Source organism: Pteronotus mesoamericanus, unplaced genomic scaffold, assembly GCF_021234165.1.
Source record: "Pteronotus mesoamericanus isolate MK-2021 breed Mesoamerican mustached bat unplaced genomic scaffold, CSHL_Meso_final scaffold_85, whole genome shotgun sequence".
Classification (NCBI taxonomy): Eukaryota; Metazoa; Chordata; class Mammalia; order Chiroptera; family Mormoopidae; genus Pteronotus; species Pteronotus mesoamericanus.
In genome coordinates this window covers 19,576,072-19,594,900 of record NW_026555329.1, presented here as the reverse complement: position 1 = coordinate 19,594,900, position 18,829 = coordinate 19,576,072, and the positions used below count along the sequence as shown (strand labels likewise).

The following is an 18,829-nucleotide window of genomic DNA, read 5'->3' as shown; positions in this document are numbered from 1 at the left end:
AAACTACAGAAAGCTGACGATCCTAAGTGTGGAGGAGGAGGGTGAGGATGGCACTAATGGCAGTACTTAACCACTTTGCGGTCTATTCATTTTCGTTCTTTCTTCGAACTGAAAGCTCCTGGCTAGGGTTGTTCTGGAAAGCTGAGATTGGCAGTCAGCTCAATGAGAGCAATACTGTTTTGTCTTCTGCCTTTTTAGGGTGAGCCCGGACCCCTCGGCATTTCAGGTCCACCAGGGGCCCGTGGTCCCCCTGGTGCAGTGGGTAATCCTGGAGTCAACGGTGCTCCTGGTGAAGCCGGTCGTGATGTGAGTCCAACGCTTGGTTTGTAAAATACCGCCTAGCAATATTTCATTGTGTGTTACTGGGTGTCCTGAGTTGAGGTTCACTTATTCCAACTTTCTGAACATAGTGTCTGTTTCTCCCTAATATTCACAGATACTAACCATGCCTAGTATTAAAAATAAGAAAAAAAGAACTTGGGATGGAGGATAGGTCTTTAAATAGCATACTTCAAAGTTGGCCAAAACATTAAAAACACCTCTAAAATGATCTAGGTTGGCAAGCTCTTGTTCCTATTATTAACAGTCTGGAAGGGAATTCACTACTGAGGTCTGGGGGTGATGAAGGCAGAACAGCTAAACTCTGGGGTCTGTGGCCTATGGAGCCTCACTAAGTGTCTTCACTGGCATGGTGTCTTCACAGGGCAACCCTGGGAACGATGGTCCCCCAGGCCGCGATGGTCAACCCGGACACAAGGTTGGTATACCTCTTCATCTTCTAATTTAAAAGTGACTAAGCTACAGGCCATGTTAACGCTAAGCTTCATTTTGCCTTTGGTAGGGAGAGCGTGGCTACCCTGGCAACGCTGGCCCCGTTGGCGCTGTGGGTGCTCCTGGTCCTCATGGCCCTGTGGGTCCCACTGGCAAACATGGAAACCGTGGTGAACCTGTAAGTTGTAAATGCAAGTCCCTCAGTGTTGTCATCCCCACAGGCTTTGCTTCTGACCTCTCTACACTTGAGAACTTGTTGGGGCCTGGGAAGACGATCTTGGCTATGTTGGTGACTTGTGTTTTTCTTTTCCAATTCACAGGGTCCGGCTGGTGTTGTTGGTCCCACAGGTCCTGTCGGTCCAAGAGGTCCTAGTGTATGTACAGGGGGAAGATTTCTTTACAAATTCACATTTAGGAGCAGTCTAGACCAACCATTTGAAGAAAAATAAATAACATATAGGCTAGACTTTATACATGTATTTTTAAAATTTAGGCCATATTGAGAATTGCTAAAAATAGCTTTTAAATCTCTTCTATTTCAAATCTTATCTGCCTGTTTGTATTAAATAATCAGGAAGATCTAGCCAATCTTACAGACAGCTCAGCTAAAGCGAATCAAGAGGAGAGTAACAGAGTAACATGCACATGGCTTTTAGACCTTTGCATGTCTTGGGTTATCTTTATAAACAGGGTACACAATATTTGTTGAAAAGAGAGTATCATTTGTCCAAAAAGGTAAACGTCCTTTGTGTCCTCTCTTTACAGGGCCCGCAAGGCATTCGAGGTGATAAGGGAGAGCCTGGTGACAAGGGGCCCAGAGGTCTTCCTGGCTTAAAAGGACATAATGGATTACAAGGTCTTCCTGGTCTTGCTGTAAGTAAAATGTGGACACCCAGCATATATGCAGATCTTAAAGGCCTTCGACTCAAAATGATCTTCCTCAGATTATCACTGCTATTATTCTAAAATGTCCTACATCTTATTCATTTCCCATTCTCTGACTAACTTCATTTCTTGGAGATAATGCCATTTCATCCCAACAAGAAAAGGTGAGAGCTAAGGGAGATAAAAAATATACATATATTAAAATCTCCTGGTAACAATGTCCTTCAACCCCACTTAAAATAAATATAATTAGAGGAATGACTAATACTGCCCTGCTGAAATAGCTTGCAGGAAAAAACATAATTGAAGATAATAGGTATAATGGGACAAAAGAGCCCCATTTTACAGTTTCAATTTTCTCAATCCAGAGTTATTGAAACTAAAGTTTCCCATTCAGTTTTTTTAAATCTACTTATTGACACATGTTCTGAAAATGTGATTTTCTTGTTTTCTCTTTAAAGGGTCATCATGGTGATCAAGGTGCTCCCGGCCCTGTGGGTCCTGCTGGCCCTAGGGTAGGTCAATCTAAGAGACACTGATCTCTGAAAAAGAGCCCATGGCGGGCCGTGAGCCCCAAGCCTCTGCTCTCTTGTGGGGCTTTCACTGGTTCACACAGTCCTTCTTCCCTAGGGCCCTGCTGGCCCTAGTGGCCCCCCTGGCAAAGACGGTCGCAACGGACATCCTGGTACAGTTGGACCTGCTGGCATTCGTGGCTCTCAGGGTAGCCAAGGTCCCGCGGTAAGTATTATTTGGGGAAAGAATAAAGAGCATCACTGACCTAAGGGATGTTTTCTTCAGACTAAACCTAGAGAACCATGTCAACACATTAAAGTAGTCCCCGCTTCCACATGCTTTCTACCACATGTAAACATGGTCTCTACATAATGAGTTGCTTAAGCCCATCCCTGCTAGTCTGCCTGGGAGCAAGTTGTTTATTCACATAAGCTTGATTCTTTTTTACTTACGAAACACGCTTTTGTGTTGTGCCCATCTGAAAACCTGCTGTTGTTGATGTCTTCCAGTGTCACCAAATACAAAGCCTCCTCTTTCTCACTTGCTCCTTTGCAGGGCCCTCCTGGTCCCCCTGGTCCCCCTGGACCTCCTGGCATAAGTGGTGGTGGCTATGAATTTGATGGAGACTTCTACAGGGCTGACCAGCCTCGTTCACCACCTTCGCTCAGACCCAAAGATTATGAAGTTGATGCTACTCTGAAATCTCTCAACAACCAGATTGAGACTCTTCTTACTCCTGAAGGTTCTAGGAAGAACCCAGCTCGCACATGCCGTGACTTGAGACTCAGCCACCCAGAGTGGAGCAGTGGTAGGTCAAGATGTCCAAGCTGGTCTGACCTGTCTCACAAAATCAATTCCCACTGACAGAGTGAAAAGTATCTGGGTAAAATTTGCACTATGTGTAGCCATATGCAATTAATGAAGCATTTTTTTTCTCCCAGCCATCACCCATTCTCAAACTTCTCTTCATATATATATATATATATAATTTTTTTCCCTTTCATGTTAATATGTACTCTGATTTGATTTTTCACGGAGGAGAGGGAAGGAGGAATTGTGTAATCTTCAAAAATAGCCTCCTTCTCCCTGTCAAATGTGGTGTAGATAATTTAACACTACAATCAAAAATGGTACTTATGAGAATCAAAATCATTGACTAGTAATTATTAGAAATCATGGTCCACTCAGTGAGAGGTTTTATGGTTGGAATCTTGTTTTCAAAAAAGGTTACTACTGGATTGACCCTAACCAAGGATGCACTATGGATGCTATCAAAGTATACTGTGATTTCTCTACTGGCGAAACCTGCATCCGGGCTCAACCTGAAAACATCCCAGCCAAGAACTGGTACAGGAGTTCCAAGGCTAAGAAGCACATCTGGCTAGGAGAAACTATCAATGGTGGTACCCAGGTGAGGAATCCTACAAACATTCCTACCTTTACTAAATAGTATTTTATTAGGATTATTGGTTTTTTAATCCTTTATCAAAATGAGCTTTTTAAAAGAACCTGCTGTTTTAGGGGGTTCCAGTTCTATATTAGATCACACATTAAAGATGGGTTGATTGGACATATCCCTATAACTCCAAGTTATTATTCAAATCTGACTTAACTGATAGTCACTGGAGAAACTGACTAATGTCATTAGTATGAAGGAATATTGGCCATGCATATGTATTTTTCAGAACATGAGCTTTTCTAAATTTTTAATCAACCTTTTCACCAACTTTATTGAATGCCTACTGGTGGGAATTACAAGAAAAGCAATAGGTCCGCATTTATATCTCCTTGCTCTCTTATTCTAAATAAGAAACATACACAAAAAGGCTTGCCTGAAAGAGGTATCTTTCTGAGATGACTGTGACTCAGCCTGGTTGTTCCTATGTCCCTTCTAGGTAACTAATATTTCAATGACAATTGAATTTTGTTTCCTTTAAAAGTGCCTTCTTCTTAAGGTTCAGATCTGACTCCACTATTTTTCACTATACCAGACTTTTTTTTTTTTAATTTGACTCTTAGTATCTGAGTTCTTCTCGACATAACTGGAAATTTCTGTCTTATTCTCTATAGTTTGAATACAATGTTGAAGGAGTAACTACCAAGGAAATGGCTACCCAACTTGCCTTCATGCGCCTGCTGGCCAACCATGCCTCTCAAAACATCACCTACCACTGCAAGAACAGCATTGCATACATGGATGATGAAACTGGCAACCTGAAAAAGTCTGTCATCCTGCAAGGCTCCAATGATGTTGAACTTGTTTCCGAGGGCAACAGCAGGTTCACTTACACTGTTCTTGTAGACGGCTGCTCTGTAAGTAATAGTGAAATATGGAAACAGCACTTACTTGGGGGCGGGGTGTCCTAGTTTAGACCAGTTAACAAACAGGTAAATGAGTGACCTTAGCTATTCAGTCTTTTTTATGACTGTATTTATTTAAAGTCAGATGTTAAATTCACAGTATTTTTATCCGAACTTGCCTTCCAAAATACTGAAATATATACTATGTCCATATATTAGTTGTTTTTTCTCTTAACAGCTGTTTTTCTTTTCTGTTAGTTACTTTTCTTAAATGATAATGTATGCCCATAACTTAAAATTACTTGAGGTTAAAAGGACCCACGCTATAGTTGATAATTATATGTATTTTATTTTACTTATTAGTAAAGACTACATTTAATTTTTCTTCATGCTCTCTCTACAATGTGCTATAAATGGAGGAAAAATTTAAATGTACTAATAGCAACACAGCGTACCTTCCAACTATCCCCTTCCCCTCAGACACGCACACATACGCATCCTGAAAATGATCATGTAGCTATAAATCACTTGGAATATGTATTGCAGTGTTCCTTCTAATTATACTGGTAGGGAGCCTCTCTCCCTAAAGATACCCTTGATGGTGCTCTTTCAAAGATGACCTTGTTGATCTGGGACATGTGTCTTTAGAATGACACAAGCCAAAAAGTGGTTCTAACACTATCAAAGGTTCAGATATGAGATTCCAAAATAGTGCTGCTTTATGTATATTTTTTCTTTTCTTTTTTAAACAGAAAAAGACAAATGAATGGGGAAAGACAATCATTGAATACAAAACAAACAAACCATCTCGCCTGCCTTTCCTTGATATTGCAATTTTGGACATCGGTGGCGCTGACCAAGAATTCGGTTTGGACATTGGCCCAGTCTGTTTCAAATAAATGAACTCAACCTAAATTAAAAGAAAGGAAATCTAAAAAAAACACTCTCTCTCTTTGCCATTTCTTTTTCTTCTTTTTAACTAAAAGCTGAATCCTTCCATTTCTTCTGCACATCTACTTGCTTAAATTTTGGGCAAAAGAGAAGGATTGATCAGAGCATTGTGCAATACGATTTAATTAATTCCCTCTCCCTCTTCCCCTCCCCAAAAGATTTGGAATTTTTTTCAACATTCTTACACCTGTTGTGGAAAATGTCAACCTTTGTAAGAAAACCAAAATAAAAATTGAAAAATAAAAACCATGAACATTTGCACCACTTGTGGCTTTTGAATATCTTCCAAAGAGGGAGGTTTAAAACCCAAACTTCCAATGGTTTAAACTACCTCAAAACACTTTCCTGTGAGTGTGATCCATACCATTAGGTGCTGAACCAGACAGAGATGAGGTGAGGTACTTATTTTGTTTTGTTCAAAATACAAAGGTGCTAATTAACAGTATTTCAGATACTTGAAGAATGTTGATGGTGCTAGAAGAATTTGAAAAGAGATACTCCTCTGTATTGAGTTATATTGTTTTTTTATTTGATTTTGCATCAGTGTTTTACATCTTATGCCTGAATAAAGTATGCAGATCATTTGCCCAACATTGTTGTCTTCTTTAAATTCAGCATTTGTTCTTTGCCAGTCTCGTTTTCATCCTCTCCCATGGTTCCAAAGAAGCCTTGTTTCTCAGACAGGCAGAAAAATTAAATTGTACCTATTTTGTATATGTGAGATGTTTAAATAAATTGTGAAAAAATGAAATAAAGCATGTTTGGTTTTCCAAAAGAAAACATTGAGTAAAATTCCTTCCTTTGATGCTCTTTGCAATATAAATATAGTTTATGGCACCTCTACCAGCCCGATGCTGGCTCTGTTCCTTTCAGCTGATTAACCTTGGGCACTTCACCTTTCTGAGTTTCAGTTTCTACACCTGTAATATAGGGAAGTCTCCTTCTCTGAACCACTCAACATTTGCTCTACTCAAAAGGCATAATTCCTAAACAACGTGGCATTGTTGACCTGTTTATTCTAAGCAGAGAGCCACAGAATCTTTTAGTTTATTATCCATTAAGCACTTTGAAACAGTGGCTGAAAGTTGGTCTGTGCACAATTAATACTATTAACTAAAACAGTTTCAAATATTCAGTAAAAATGCCATACACCTAAATCTGATGCAACTGAGTACAATGCCTGTTAAGAGGTAATGTGTGTGCTGTCAATCAGCATAGACAGTTGTGGATAATAGTACCATGAACACCTACCTGCCAAATCAATTTCCTTTTCCTTCCCTGCACCTTTCAATGACATCTTTAATACACTTAAACATAGTGATGTGTCAAGTAAAATGTTAAGATTCATTTAGAGCTTATTTCCTGTTGCAGAACATAATTGTGATTGTAATATTTGCCTCCTGTTATAAGTCATCTCAAGATCCAATTAGTTTTAAAAGTGAAAGACTGAACATGATGAAAATCTAACATTAACTCTAAGAAGTTAGCAAGGTCTACTTACCAAATGGTAACTTCAAATGATGGTCCCACTACCTGAATCAAACACTGGGGTGTTGAGTAAAATGCAGATTCTCAGTCCTCAGCCACCAAAGGAAGTCTTGTAAGAAATCAGTACTCTGAGAGTACCTTGCAAAATTCTGATGTTCACTAATTGGGAAACCATTAGTTAAGGTGATTTCCACAGTCCTTTATAACTGTAATACTTTACGTCTGGCAGGAATGAATCAATATACCTGACCAAACGATATAAAGAAAATTAAACCACTGAGATCAGAATACTAGTAACTCCCCATAAATTAGTAATTGAAAACATAACCAACTAGAAATCTCTGGATTAAACATATGCTATGGCCTCAGTCTCATAGTGCAAGATACAACTGTAAGGTTAGTATAAGGAGGGGAGAAAGATAAGAAGAAGGAAGGAAACCAACATTTATTGAACACCAACTATGAGACAAATACTGTGCTAGAAGATAATAATAATGACATTTGTCAAACTGAATCCAGAGGGTAGATTCTTAAGCCATTTAATCATCGGTGTGAGACTACAAGAAAACAGTTAAGTAAATAACCGTATATCTGATAGGTAACAAAGAAGAAACAAGTGATGGTATATCTAGTGAATATACCAATGAGAATAAATAATGGTATATCTAATAGAGAATAATAGAAAAATAGTGAAATACATTCTGGTACCCCAATTACATTTATGAGGATGATTAAACCAAAGAAAAATGGAATGTTACAATCTTTAAAATACAATATTCAAGTACACTTTCAGAAATATATTAAAACATATTAAAATGCTAAAGAGTATGTAATAATAATCTTCATGCCTAAATTTTACAAATGTGCTCTAATGTAGTTATCACTTTTATCACTTACAACAAATTGACTCTTAAAATATTATGAAAAGAAATAAGTCATCAACAGATCAAACAGTCCTGGTGGAGGAGCGGCAGCTCCAGATAATGGCTCATCAACCCCCTGCCCATCTATTTTTTAGAAGAGAAGGGAGCCCAAGAGTCATCATTCGCCACATCCCAGCCACTCTGGGGACCCTGGGAGGAGTGTGCAAAGCCATACCTCCTCAGGGACAGCAGCATTCACAGGGATCTCACAGTTCTGTAACGAGGAAAATAAAATAATTTTAAACAAGTTGTTCTCTAAGGATGGCAGAGGACGCTGTGATTGATGCAAGGGAACCTCAGGAAATTAACCTGAGCCTCATGCAACAACAGTAATATTTGGATTGAGCTGGCCAGCTCTTGCCAGAGAGCTCATTTCCCCTTCAGGCCCTCTGTCTGGCTAAATGCTTTTTCTCTGGAAGCCACATATTAGCAGTCTGGTGTTTACCAAGCCAGGGGGTCCACTGGGAATGTTCCCTGGGCCTGGGCGATGTACTAAAGGCTTGGTCCTTGCATGGCCAGCCCCATCTTGAGCAGCTAGTCGCCAGGCCCAAGAGCCCCTCCTCACAACATCTCCTCACCCTTGGTTATGTGAAGGTCAGCCATCTCTAAGTTATGCCAGCGTGACATGGAAGATCACACCTGATAAAGGGAAGGAACAAGGTAACCAAGAAGAAAGGAGGAGATATTAATCGAATCTGGTAAAAGAGTCATTTAAAATCCTAAAATCAATACAACTAATGCACCGGCAAAGAGCAAAGACACCTGAGCAATGCGGCACACATTTGTTATTGTTAATGCCAACAGTCTTTTTTATGCTATTCCACTTAATATCACTGAAAAGGAAGTTCAGAAATTGGATTATATATAAGAAAAGTTGGAAATGTCATTTTGGGTCAGAACAACAATTCATCTAGATGCGTACTTTGCCTTTGACAGAGGCACCGGGGGAAATTTGAGAGAAAGAGTGGTTGGCACTTCCTGTGAAGCCAGCCTCAAAACTCCCATTTAATAACCCATTATAAATCTTTTCAGTACATAGATGTATCTAAACCCTTCCAGAGCCCTCTATCTGTTTTGAAATATGTTGGTATTACAGCACCAACAGGAGGGAGCTAATGCTGAATTGTTAGCTCAGCTTCCTGGCCCTCTGATCAAGGAGCTGAAATATGTTTTCTATCCTTGTGCCTGGATCAGCCAGGGATTCGACAACTCAGTGTCCTCAGGGAGCACCAGTAAGTGCAGCAAAGGGGCCATAGACAGCCCATTACGATTGACTTATCCTTGTGGCTCAGTGAAACAAGCACATAATTTGTGGTCAGCAGCCAATGTTATGAGCGCCAGCTCTACCGCTGGCTAGTCAAGGGCCCTTGGGTAAGTGTCGTAAGGTATCTGTGAATCTGGTTGACACATTGGCTCTCAAAGATTGCCACTGGCGTGCCCACTGTACCCATCTCAGTGGGAGGGTCGAGTGGGGCAGGTGTGAAGGTGCTTAATGAAGTGTGGATGGGTGTTACTTGTCATTATTAGGTCAAAAATTCCCAGTCACTGATAGTCACCCCTTGATTAATTCTCCTATCCCTCTCTTCCAATTTAAGAGATGAGACTGTAATTTAAATGTGATTAACATCACTGTCTAAATTGGTCATCTATCAATTTTGAACTGTGCTGCTTTATCAGTAAAAATGGGAGCTCTTACAACTAGTTTTGTTGCTCTATTTATATATAAATATTATATGTATATTATGGTACTAATGCTCTATGTGCAATATAACACCCATATGGAATAAAAACTTTGCAGGGCAGAAAGTAATTACAAATTGAAGTTTCCACACTCCAGCAAATCATTTTGCACACACCCTGGGTTGCATGCACCTCCTCACCCCCCATTTTAGAGACTACTGCTTTAGACAAGGATTCACGGGGGAATTCTGGGGAGGGCAGAACATCAACAAAGTCCTGAAATAGAGCATTAAGTGTTGTGTATATGTGCATTTTTCTTGGAAAAGAGCTCACAACTTTCTTCAGATATTCCGAAGGGTCCATGACCAAAAAAATATGTTATGAACTACTAACCTAAAAAAGTATTCCTCACTTCATTAAACTCTGGACTTTTCTGAACTATGACTTTCGTACTTCATCTGAACATGCTGTTTCTCCTATTCTAAGGCCTGGGAGAACCAACCAGCACCAACCCAAATTAAAGAGGTTTATCTTTCATTCTTTCACTTCCCTGCTGTAGGGCCTCTGTCCTGTCCCATAACAGGACGTGGCAGGTGTTTTGTGAACCAGCTTTGTACTTGCACAACAACATGCACCTGACCACAGTAACTTTCCAAATAAGGACAAACTTAATAATAGAGATCAATTAATGAGTTGGTCCTTTCAGGTAAAATAGGCATATTTTAGTTATAAATATATATTTAAAAGAAGCTTTAACATAAAAGGATTGCAATTCCTGTCACCATAAAAGGTTCTAAGGATAAAATTGGAACATGTTTTTCAGGGACACTCAAATCACCTTGAAGAACCAAATGTCTTCTCCTCATCCAAATGCTTCCAAGCAGAGCTATTATTTTGAGCCCAAGATATGAAGATTATTATGGCCAGAATTAACAATCCCAATGGATTCTAGATAGATGTTCTTAGAGCTGCAATTCATTACCTATTTCAAGAAATTTAGAAACACAGAATGCACTTTACCACTACGGTGACTATATTTTCCTAGTACAGCATTGCTCTTGGTGTCCAATGTCTTAATTAACCATAAACAGCATGAAAAAGAAAAAGAAACAATTTTTGTAAATGGAATCTATTAATGACAGACAGGATAAGAGCTCCTACTCATAAACCACTGTGCAGAGTGGAGGGCCCTTCTCTCTCTATGGGATGTCACTTCAAGTTTAGGGCTCCCCCTGCTGACTGGATAGTAGAACACCCCAGCCATAAAACACTGCCACCCTGCACACCATCAAGAGAGTGAAAATTCAACTTTAGGGGGAGAAAATAGAACAGCTTCCTGTGCTTATTTCCTGTCTGTCCCATACACACAGCCTTCTCTTCGGCTTCCCTGGTGGCCCCACTATCATGTAGTCAATGTTCCCCCTCTTTTCTTACCCTCTCTAATCCACCCTTAGTATCTCCTTAGTAAAAAGCAGTCACAAGGGGGCAAATGTAAGTTCAAAATGAGAATGGACTTTTGGGTGAGTAGAACTGCACTATGCTATAAAATGTCGTGAGTCGCCCTTCAGGATTTAAACAAGGAGTTTTAGGGATTATATGAAAGAGACAAGAGGATGGTGACAGAAAGAACAGAGGCTTAGGAAGTAGAGCCATCTGGATTTGAATCCTGTCTCCCCCATTTCCTCACCTATCAAATGAGGATAAGCATGACACAGCCCACAGGACTGTTAGGGTCAGAAATAGGGGTGCATAACACCTTGTAAATTTGGGGGAGAGCAAGTACCTGGCAACATTGCTATCGTCCCCACAAAACTGGATCTTCCCTGAAAGCCATTAACTCCACGGCTAAGAAAAGTAATCACCCTACCACAGGTACTATCTTCTCCAACAGCGGTGACCTAAAATGATAGCACATCTACAATTCAATTACACTTTAATTTCTCCTACCACAGATAGATTCCAGCAAAAGTCCAAACCCTCACTATTTTGGTGAGTCCTCCACAATACAATGAAAAGGCACGAAAGGCACCGAGCTTCTGTTAAAAGCTTGAAAACATCTTCATCTGTCTTTTTTACAAAAACAAAAACAACAATTTCACCTTAACAGTTAAAAAATAAGTAACGTTTCTGACAAAAAGAACAAATTTGCATTCATCTGGTCTCTTGCCCTATACCATTAGGTGCATCCAATTTTAGAGAGAAAGTTTTCTGAGCTTAGGAATGGTCCTATTGCTTTTTTGGAAGCCAGTTCTACACAAACAAACTATATAACTCATACATGCTAAATTAGCCAAACTTCTGACACTTAATTTTCACAACCTGATTTTCTAAAACTTTGTCTCTGGTAGTGGAAATCCTAATTCAACAGTTATCAGCACAAGAAATGATCATAATTATTAAATTCATATCCTCAGGGAAATTTCTTGGCCTATTACATTTACTCAAGGGCTTTAAACATCATTAAATCACCTATTATTGCCAGTGCTCTGAATGTCTATATGAGTAATATTATAAGTGGATCCACTTCAAAGAAACATAGAAGAAGCTTTGATTATAGTTATTTCCAACATAGTTTTTCTGTCACTGATTATAGGTCTCTATCTCCCTATAATACAGAAGTCTAAAATAATTTCAAAAACTTTTATCACTATAACTAAATTAAAGTTTCCATCTTCCAGTTTGCTCATCATGATATGTTTCTAATCAAAGAATTTTTAAAAACCTTCCTCAGATAACATCTATAAAATCACCCATTCAACCATTTCTCTGGGTTATTCATAATGAGTATTTACTTTGTGGTATTGTTAGGCATGCCATTAAACTATAGGGAACTTAGGGTTAATTTGAAGCTCCACATATTTTCTTAGATTTTCCTCAACTAAAATGTCACAATAAACACTCACCTTGCCACAATAAATTGTAGAAAGGGTGTTGCTTTTTTCTCAAGCTTCAGAGAGCTATCTATCAAACAGAGTAAATCTTTTGAACCTTTAAAGAGAGAAAGACAAATCAATGCCAAAAATGATGTGCCTTCTCACCAATACACAAATTTAAACTGTGTATTTATAAGATTTATAGGGTAACTGGGCTTATTTTTATTATCACTTTTGCTAGGTTTCTGACAAGTGAGTCTAATTCAATAAAATGGATTGATACATTGGGGAAAATCTCCAGCCTCTCCTCTGGGTTGGGGGAAATAGGGTGCAGAAAGACTAGCCCTATACCACTCATATTATGGTTTAATTGGCCTAAAATATTGTTTTAAAAATCCTTTGGTGATTGTAATATGCAGTCAGTCTTGAGAAAAATTATACTAGACTAAAGCCATAAGATTGTGGAACCCTGCATTAAAGTCACTGTAAAGTTGGAAGTATGTGGACAGATGCCTTTTTCTAGGAAGACAGTGTGCAATATTTCTCAATGTTTTCAAGACCCTGCACAATATCTGTTGAACCAGAATTGCCAAGGTATCTTCATTTTCAGTGAACACGCTGAAGTGATTCTCATGTACTCCTAAAGTTTGGGAACCTCTCGTTTATTGCAGTGATCATCTTATTGACATATTCTTGGATGATTCTGTGCCCCTCTCCCCAAAATGTTCAGGACCACTGCTCTGAAATCATGGGCTCTCTAAGCTGCTTAAATGAAAACATGGAATGGCTCATTGAACACATAAACAATTAATTTGGGAACAGTTGCAGTATTATAAATGCAATTACTTATTGCAAACCTAATTAATCCAGTCAGGAGGAATGTTAATTACAAAGGAATATGAAAATTAGCATGAGTGCATGACTAAATGTCTAAAGTCTGACCTATTACATTATCTTTCTGGTAATTTACTTTAGAAATACTTCCAAGGGAAGTCTTGAGTATGTATGTGTATGTGGGTAATAAGGTAACATTAGTCCATACTTCAGGGCTGACTAAGGAACCTTGGAAATACCCTAATTAGGAAAACCTATGCCTTAGATGTGGCTACTCTGGTATTTCAAAAACCATTATTGAAATCTATACCAGAAGATATATGAATTAGCATAAAAGATGCTACAAATAAATTTTCGTTGTTGAAATCATGATCTTGAAGGTATATGACTAGCTAACAAATATATTTAATATTAATACAATTTGGGCTAAGCCTTGCTGTACTTGTAACAGACCACTTAACAGCAAAATTGACAATTAAAAAAATACAGTCCAATCTATTGTATTTATTTTTTAATTTAATCTTTACTATATTTTTTTCATTACCATTCAGTTTCCTCATCCCCCTTCCCCCAGCAATCACCACACTGTTGTCCATGCCCATGAGTCCTTTTTCCTTATCTATCTTCAACCACCAGAGACTAGCTATATTTACCTAAAACTCTTGACTCACTAAACTGGCTTGGATCAGTTCACACAATGACTTCAAAAACAAAAACAAAAATTGAGAAATGGCCAAAGAAGCCCCCCCCCAAAAAAAGAGAGAGAGAGAGAGAAAGAAAAACTGTATTCAATTTATTATTTTCAAGAAATGGAGTAATTCTCAAAATAAGAACTGTATTTCTTTTACGAGCTTGAAATAGCAATCAAACAAATCCAGACATAGCAGAAAGCAATTCGGGAGGCTTCCAAAGCTCCCGAGTAACTCTTTGGGAACCACCAAGATGCATGAGGTCTGTGCATGTACGGGCCCCGCCTGTTGGGCACACTGAAAAGAAAGAGGCAGAGCTTCAGCCACGCTGAGCCATTCAACAAGTCTCTTCTGAGAATTTGAAACCTGGAGTGGAAAACAACAGAGACTGGGAGCCACCAAACTTGAAGCTTGCTCACGATGACACTCCAGAGACAACTCTCAACTTCTGATAAGGCCCCGCACGGCACTATGGTTTTGATTGTTCTTTAAATTATGAAATAATCCAGTATCCTTCCATCAATTTTCTTTTTCTTTGCTGAAGTTAGAGAAAGTTGGTTTCTGTTACATAAAACAAACAAAAACGTTTTAATACACCTATAAACAGAAGGTGGCAAAATGAAGGAATGTAGGACAATCTTAGATTAAGCGGATACTGAGGGTTAGTAAAAATAAGACCACAAGTTTGAACAGTTTAAAAAAGTATCTAATGAAAGAACATTGTTGGGACACAATTCTCCAGGGGTCTTGGATGTTGCTGCAAAATGTCTTGCAAGCAAAGGCACTGAAGACCTTTGCTTGGGACTGTCTTTTCGAGGATGTTTGTAGTGATAGCGAAGAATAGTCTTGGGAGAGAAAGAGAGAGTGCGCATGTCTCCCTGAAGAGTGGAGCGCAGGTTACTGCCCGCCACAATAAAGACACAGGGCAAACGTCAGGCCAGTTTTCCTGCAACCCATTGTAAAAGACCTGGATTCCCTTTGCTTGGCGACCCTCAGTTGTGACACAGCCACCCAGGTTGCTCTGCATTGTCCCCATGGGCAAGGGGACCAGAAGCAAGCATAAAACTTGTATGGCTTGCCTTGCTGTGAGTAATAAAGTTCTTTGTCTTTGACTCAGAAGTCACATGTCTTCTGCCAGCATCTATTAAATTGTGACAGGCTAACAGCTTTAAAGTAGAGAAAATTTCAGACCCTTCACAGTTCTTGACAAACATTTCAAAGAATTCATATCAGAATGAAGCTGCATCCGTTCTGTATTCCTGTCTTTCAAAGTTGCCTAGCAACTAGTTGGTCACCATTGATCTGACAATCTGCAGTAATGAAAGACCATGCTATGTAGAAAAGTGTGATTGAACTATATGCTTCTAGATGACAGAGATTGTCTGATTCATTGCTGTATTTCCTTTGCCACCTAGCCCAATTCCTAATACAGACTGTATGCTCAATGATTTTATGCTGAAGAAATTGCTGAAAGAATTAACTGTAAAAATGACTGTTGAGATTTGATTAGAGTCACAGTAACTAAGATAGTTTTAATCTGTATCATATGTACTTTTCCTCAAAATAATTCTGATCTTAAGGTTCACTTAAATGTAAATAATAGAGATCCACTCAGGAAGCTCAAGAAACAGGAACATGCATAGAGGAATATAAGTGGGGAAGGTAAACAGCCTTGCTGAGACTGGGCTGGAATGTGGCTCTCGCTTGAAGGTGATTTTAGAGTTCTCAGGAGCAGGAATTTGGGACTCCTTTCTCTACAACTCCACCATGAATCTAGTTAATACATATCTGCATGTTTGTCCTTTCAGATTTGCCATTAATTGGCACTTTTTCCCCCCTGCTTGCTATTCTAAATCTCTCCCTGGGGAGAGATTCCGGTGCAGTTCATAAATCTCTTGGCAGCCTATTAACTGGTGACCTTTGAGTAGACATCCCATCAGCTATGATCATTAAAGTCATGTGGTATAACACGTGGGTACCTAGGCACCACAAACTATAGGTGGGGCAAATTTTAAAGGGGGAGAGGGTGTGAATGGCCATAGTAACTCTACTTGAATGTCTGCTGCCTAGCTATCCTTCTCATCCTCTTCCTGTTCCTAATATCTCCAGAAAAATGTGCACATTATTACACATGGTTTGAGTATTTTGTCTTTAGATGAGACCATAAAATACAAAGAGTTCTTAGACATTAATTAAAACAAAAAATCTTACACCAATACTTGTGGGAAGAGGGGATGAAGAACATGAATAAAAATATAAAAGACAAAGAGTCATTAAACATGCAATAAAATGTTCAATTCTTTTAGTAATTAAAGAAATGCAAAGTAAAACCTTTCCTGGTCTAGGACTATGCTTCTCTTAGGAATAATAGTGTTTTAGCCAAAAGATTAGTCTTATATACAGTTGGTATGAGTATAAATTGGGACAAAATTTCTGGAGAGTAATTTATCAGTGTGTATCAAAAGCCTTAAAAATATTCATACTGTTGACAACTTACTATTCCACACCTGGCATTGTATCCTAGGATGTGAATCCTTGATTTTTCTAAAGACTTTTGAGCAAGGAGAGCCCACCTGAGGATTTTCTCATAAAGTTGAGAGACCCTGGTTTTCTCTCCATTGCCCAAGCCAGAACAACATAGAGCTATCCTCCATGGCAACTGTCCAGAGCAATCGAAGCTTGGACAGAGAGCTATGTTGGCCTGAAGGACAAGCACATGAATCACAAAAATTTTCTCACTTTAAAAAATGTCATGGCTATTTGCAGCATGAAACCAACAGAAGAAACCAGAACACTATACCTCTCAAAGGAAGCCACAACAAATACACCCTTTGAACCGATTCACGTAAGTGCGTGCCAATCCAACCCTCTGAACAGGAGGTATGAGGGCAAGAGGTCTCCACAAAATACCAAGAGTCTCCGGCCATACCACCCTGAACACACCCGATCTCATCTGATCTCGGAAGCTAAGCAGTATCAGTCTAGTTAGTACTTGGATGGAAGACCTCCTGGGAATATCAGGTGCTGTGGGCTTCTGCCCTGGCTGATGTGGCTCAGTGGATTGGGTGCTGGCCTGCGAGCCAAAGGGTCATAGGTTGGATTCCCAGACAGGTCACGTGCTTAGGTTGCGGGTCAGGTCCCCAGAAGGGGGAGTGCGAGAGAACCACACATTGATGTTCATTCCTCTCCCTCTCTTTCTCTCTCCCTGCCCCTCTCTCTAAAAATAAATAAATAAAATCTTTTAAAAAAACACCAAAAAGTTCTTGTATTAAGAACATATGTTTTATTGCCTCCCCTTCTACTGGAGGCAATTTTCCATTAGTTATTATGCAGTCAAATACTCCCTCCTATATCTTATCAGCATGAAAGTGTGAAAAAAAAAACAAAAAACAAAAAACAAAAAAAAACCCACCTGAAGGAAAGACAGGAAGATACTACAATAGTAGTAAGTACATGCACAAGAATAATGGCTGACCATCACTTCATATCATGGGTACAACAGTTGTTCATGGCCTTATTTATAGCAAAACATTGGAAATTAACCAAGTGTCTAAAATTAGTGGAATGATCATAAAGTAAATATGATACATCAATGTGATAGATCTCAATGAAGTTATTAAAAATGAAAAATGTCCTCAAAAATACTTGATATGGGAAAAATTAATAACTATATACTGAAACAAGTAGATCCCAGTGAAGCTGAATCTCATGCAGGAGCGAGGTTTGAAAATCAGCAACTAATGAAAAAAAATCTCCTATAGTTAACATTACCCTTAAAAAGCTCCAGGTTGGACACCAAATACTGTAACTTCAACACAGATGTTTTCTTTTTAGTAATGGAATGACAACTGTTTCTTTGGTTGAGCCTGAATGCCATTGGCTTGAGTTTTGATCTGGTTGAAGGAAAAATATGTATTTCTACCATTGAAATCATAGTTATTGCAACAAGATGTATATACTATGAGAGACAGCAAAATTGAGACTGATTCAGGAAATAGCCAATTCCTATCCTCCTTTTCATGCTTATTACAGAGCATACCCTCATGAACAATCTGAAGGGGAAATTTTAAAAATCTACTTAAATTGTTGTCTCTCTCACATACACAGAGTAAATTCACATTAGTTAAATATGTGTAGTGATCATCTATATATATCGTTATATATAATATACTATATATTATATACTTTATATTATAATATAAACTTTTTATATTTAAACGTTTTCATTTTATACACAGTAAAAATCCAGAAGGAATGTATGCAAAAATTGTCACAGCCGTCATCATCTCTTTTGAGATTATAGGATTGTCGGGATTTTTCTTTTATCTATCTGTACTTTCCAATATTTTTAAATAAACTTTTATTACTTTATCAGAAAAATAGTGCTTATTTTTAAAATAGCATTCACAGAACATAGAAGATATCTTTAAAACAAAGCCTTATTTGATTACAAATGCTTAACAATATACAGGTTTTGGGTGTGCGATTTCTGCATCAAAAGAATAAGCATTTGGTTAAACTACTGGTAAACAAGACAGAAACATGAGAACACATCTATAATGCAGGAAGCTCTAATCAACAGAAATCTATTACTCTATCTTGCTAAAGCAGTGCTATTAGGTACCGTTGAACAAGACATGGAAACAGCTTCCTTCTACTGAACTGGACATTTTTTAAAAGTACTTGTCAAAAGGAAAAAAGGAGGTTCTACCTAGATGTGTATTATATATACTTGCAAAGTCTATAGTAAATTACCTTAGAAGGGGCCTTCTGAGCTTCCATGAATTCCTACCATTCATGTACTTCCCTAAAATATCATTAAAATGCCTATTATGGCAATACTTTGTCTGCTTCATTCATAAAAGATGCATAGATGCATTTATATAATAAAGGCAATTTCTTACTGAAACACATATATAAC

The 18,829-nt window shown here is 38.5% G+C and overlaps 1 protein-coding gene and 1 pseudogene across 1 annotated transcript in view; both read left to right on the top strand.

Moving 5' to 3' along the window:
* COL1A2 (collagen type I alpha 2 chain) overlaps positions 1 to 5,411 on the top strand; it is a 35,024-nt gene extending 29,613 nt beyond the window's left edge. The window contains exons 41-51 of the mRNA XM_054563920.1: positions 199 to 306; positions 704 to 757; positions 842 to 949; positions 1,092 to 1,145; positions 1,537 to 1,644; positions 2,118 to 2,171; positions 2,287 to 2,394; positions 2,725 to 2,977; positions 3,396 to 3,580; positions 4,240 to 4,482; positions 5,223 to 5,411. Of these exons, the coding sequence (XP_054419895.1) occupies positions 199 to 306; positions 704 to 757; positions 842 to 949; positions 1,092 to 1,145; positions 1,537 to 1,644; positions 2,118 to 2,171; positions 2,287 to 2,394; positions 2,725 to 2,977; positions 3,396 to 3,580; positions 4,240 to 4,482; positions 5,223 to 5,369 (1,422 nt within the window). The 3' untranslated portion in view covers positions 5,370 to 5,411. The remainder of the gene's footprint in view (positions 1 to 198; positions 307 to 703; positions 758 to 841; positions 950 to 1,091; positions 1,146 to 1,536; positions 1,645 to 2,117; positions 2,172 to 2,286; positions 2,395 to 2,724; positions 2,978 to 3,395; positions 3,581 to 4,239; positions 4,483 to 5,222) is intronic.
* An 11,412-nt stretch (positions 5,412 to 16,823) lies between these two features.
* LOC129063551 (uncharacterized) lies at positions 16,824 to 16,941 on the top strand (annotated as a pseudogene).
* The last annotated feature ends 1,888 nt before the right edge of the window (positions 16,942 to 18,829 follow it).